This window comes from Limulus polyphemus, unplaced genomic scaffold (genome assembly GCF_000517525.1).
Source record: "Limulus polyphemus unplaced genomic scaffold, Limulus_polyphemus-2.1.2 Scaffold12312, whole genome shotgun sequence".
Lineage (NCBI taxonomy): Eukaryota > Metazoa > Arthropoda > Merostomata > Xiphosura > Limulidae > Limulus > Limulus polyphemus.
This window is the reverse complement of record NW_013677922.1, coordinates 3008-7132: the sequence shown is the minus strand read 5'-3', so window position 1 is coordinate 7132 and position 4125 is coordinate 3008. Positions and strand designations below refer to the sequence as shown.

The window sequence follows — 4125 nt, the reverse complement described above, 5'->3', positions numbered from 1 at the left end:
CCTGTTTGATGTTAACACCTAAACTGTACACCTGTTTGATGTTAACACCTAAACTGTACACCTGTTTGATGTTAACACCTAATCTGTACAACTGTTTGATGCTAACACATAAACTGTACAACTGTTTGATGTTAACACCTAAACTGTACAACTGTTTGATGCTAACACATAAACTGTACAACTGTTTGGTGTTAGCACCTAAACTGTACACCTGTTTGATGTTAACAAATAAACTGTACAAGTGTTTGATGTTAACACCTAAACTGTACAACTGTTTGATGTTAACACCTAAACTGTACAACTCTTTAGTGTTAATACCTAAACTGTACAACTCTTTGGTGTTAATACCTAAACTGTACAACTCTTTGATGTTAACACCTAAACTGTACAACTCTTTAGTGTTAATACCTAAACTGTACAACTCTTTGGTGTTAATACCTAAACTGTACAACTCTTTGATGTTAATACATAATGTCAGTCTGTTTAATGTCATAATTTTCTTTAGTTTGTTTAGTTTTGGTGCAAATATAAGCTAACATTTTTAAGATAATGAAATTATTTAAATTTTTTAATATATTAGCAAAATGACAGCGATAACACACTTTGTCAGCAATATAAAATTGTTGTAATGAAAACACACCATAACGACAACATAATTCTAACATAATAAAGTCAAGCGTTATTGTAACGAAATACGTAATATCAACAATATAACATTATTGTAAAGAAATAACATTATTGTAAAGAATCCACACCATATCAACAATATAATGTTATTTTAAAGAATCCACACAATATCAACAATATAACATTATTGTAAAGAATCCACACCCTATTAACAATATAACGTTATTGTAAAGAAATACGTAATATCAACAATATAACGTTTGTGTAATTATGTAGCTAAATATATCCCAACAATATAACGTTATTGTAAAGAATCCACACCATATCAACAGTATAGCATTATTGTAAAGAATCCACACCATATCAACAATATAACATTATTGTATAGAATCCACACCATATCAACAATACAACGTTTGTGTAATTATGTAGCTAAATATATCCCAACAATATAACGTTATTGTAAAGAATCCACGCCATATCAACAATATAACATTTGTGTAATTATGTAGCTAAATATATCCCAACAATATAACGTTATTGTAATGAATCCACACCATATCAACAATATAACGTTATTGTAAAGAATCCACACCATATTAACAATATAACATTATTGTAAAGAATCCACACCATATCAACAATATAACGTTATTGTAAAGAATCCACACCATATCAACAATATAACATTTGTGTAATTATGTAGCTAAATATATCCCAACAATATTATCTTTACGAGTGTCTTTCTCGTATATTCTGGATTATAAGATTGTAATTTAACCTTGGTTGACTTCTTTTTCTCAGGCGCCGTTGAGTGAATTAAACCTTCATCAGCCTCTGTTTGTAGGAGGATTTAAAAGTTTGTCTGCAGTGAATCATCATTCAGGAATATTCAAGGGATTAACAGGAGCTATCCAGAGAATCATGGTGAACGGAGAATTATGGGATAATCTCATGGATAAAGCGACAACTTCGCACGGAATTACACCGTATGCCGGACCTCCCTGTACAGAAGGAGTTTGTCTGAATGGAGGGATCTGTGTCCCCAAGCTGAACGAGTTCACGTGCCGATGTCCCATGGATTTTATCGGTCTTCGATGTGAGCAGAGTAAGCCAAATCCTTCTGTTGCCAAAACTAAAGTTAAATCAATGGATTTTCTGTAAACAATATTCAGAATATTTAACTTATATCCCTATCAATAACTCCTCTACTAGATTATCGATGGACGACCGCAGGAAGGGGCAAGGGGGTCACTTGACTCCTCCCTGGATTTTAAAAATAGAAATAAATAATATATATATGTAAAATTATTCTTCTGTTATTGGATAAGGTATTTGTATTTCGATTTCATAATTTTTCAAACTTGAGTTACTTGACCCCCCCCCCCTAATATTTTTTATACGGCCGCCCTTGTTTGTTACTACCATCAAATACTCACTTATAGTTTTCATTTTTGTTGATTTAATTCACTAACTTATGACAGTGGCGATAATTTTATTCATGCTATAAATGTTGGTAAGAATGCTCGTTTTTTTCTCTAGCTATGATCAACAACGTTTAAAAAATATTTAAAAATATCTAATTGTTTAACTAAGACATAATGGCGATTTAGTTCATGACGTTAGAGATTATACTTGTGTGGTTGTTCTCACTGAAACTTTGGGATATTTCAGTAAAGTTTCGCTGAGCACTTTTTTTATTTTTTATTTACTTTAGGTATGGCGAAAGATGATCGGGATCGCCCAGTGTCTTTTAATGGAAACACGTATTTCAGTTTTCCTAACAGGATAACTAGAAGGTTTGTTTCATTATATAAACATTTATAATACTGAGTATTGAGCACGAATAATCGTAACGTTATCATTCTGTGCTGTTTTAATAAGTTATGTTTAAAGCAGCATTATCCACTGAGGATCTCCCCCTGGTGCCTTATAAAGTTAATAATTATATAAATATTTAATTTTTAACAACACGAAAAATAGCCACAGAAGAACAGTAACAGATGTAAAAAAATGTTTATCTCAAAGCTCAATTTATTAAGCCTAGTTCATCATAGACTTACAATACAGTCCCTAAACCTAGTTCATTATAGACTTACAATAGAGTCCCTAAGCCTAGTTCATTATAGACTTACAATAGAGTCCCTAAGCCTCGTTTTTTATAGACTTACAATACAGTCCCTGAGCCTAGTTCATTATAGACTTACAATAGAGTCTCTAAGCCTCGTTTTTATAGACTTACAATAGAGTCCCTAAGCCTAGTTCATCATAGACTTACAATACAGTCCCTAAACCTAGTTCATTATAGACTTACAATACAGTCCCTGAGCCTAGTTCATTATAGACTTACAATAGAGTCTCTAAGCCTCGTTCATCATCGACTTACAATATCGTCTTTAAGCCTAATTCATTATAGACTTACAATACAGTCGTAAATATATTTTTAAATCGTACTCATCGTATGTTTCCAATAAGCTGTCTTAATGGGATCTATGGTGCTTCTTATCCTACTGCTACTTCTGAGATACTAACAAATATTAATGGTTCTTTCTCTCTCTGCTCACAGTGAACGTCTATCGCTGGAATCTAGAGAGACAGGGTAAGACTTGTTTTGTTTTTTCTTCTACACCTTGAATTGTAACAGGGTCAAACTAACAGAATATAAGTTTGGGTGTGGGTTTAAGTAACCGTTTGATGTTGTTATCGCCTTTCTTCTTTTTGAAAAACAAACACTCTACGTGAAATGTTATATTTCACTTAGACGTGCCTATTATCACCCTCTATTTAACTGATTAATATTCTATCTTGTAGTAAGTAACAGAGGCGTCGCTAAGTGCTTAAAAGATTCGAGCCCATGGGCGCGGGAACATTCGGCGTTTCAGTATGATCTCGATCATGATTTTTCTATTCTGATTTTTCAAAACACTAAGTATGGATTCAGGGCACTGTCAAGTAGAATTGGGGCACGGGCCCCGTGTGCCAGTGCCTAGCGACGCCTCTGGTAAGTAATTTACTAAATATAAGGTAATTTTGATACTGACGAAACGCTTTCAGTAATAATGACTGCAGTATTAACTTATTCATATTTGTATCAGTTTTAAGTTGTATATTCTGTTTTATCTGTATTTCATATTGTTCAGTAGTATATCTGTTTCTATTCTATCAAATAGATGTGTCCAATCACAAGTCTGTCATTTACCTCTTCCTGTTCAAGTTGTCTTTATTCTATCAAATAGATGTGTCCAATCACAAGTCTGTCATTTACCTCTTCCTGTTCAAGTTGTCTTTATTCTATCAAATAGATGTGTCCAATCACAAGTCTGTCATTTACCTCTTCCTGTTCAAGTTGTCTTTATTCTATCAAATAGATGTGTCCAATCACAAGTCTGTCATTTACCTCTTCCTGTTCAAGTTGTCTTTATTCTATCAAATAGATGTGTCCAATCACAAGTCTGTCATTTACCTCTTCCTGTTCAAGTTGTCTTTATTCTATCAAAT

General features: G+C 32.9%; 1 protein-coding gene across 2 annotated transcripts in view; it reads left to right on the top strand.

Moving 5' to 3' along the window:
• Positions 1-3370, top strand: part of LOC106476966 (agrin-like) — an 8870-nt gene extending 5500 nt beyond the window's left edge. Inside the window, exons 5-7 of one of the 2 annotated variants that reach the window (XM_022380697.1) lie at positions 1432-1735; positions 2345-2426; positions 3194-3370. In XM_022380697.1, coding sequence (XP_022236405.1) covers positions 1432-1735; positions 2345-2426; positions 3194-3230 — 423 coding nt within the window. In that variant the 3' untranslated portion in view covers positions 3231-3370. The remainder of the gene's footprint in view (positions 1-1431; positions 1736-2344; positions 2427-3193) is intronic. The other variant, XM_022380696.1, reaches the window with a different exon arrangement.
• The last annotated feature ends 755 nt before the right edge of the window (positions 3371-4125 follow it).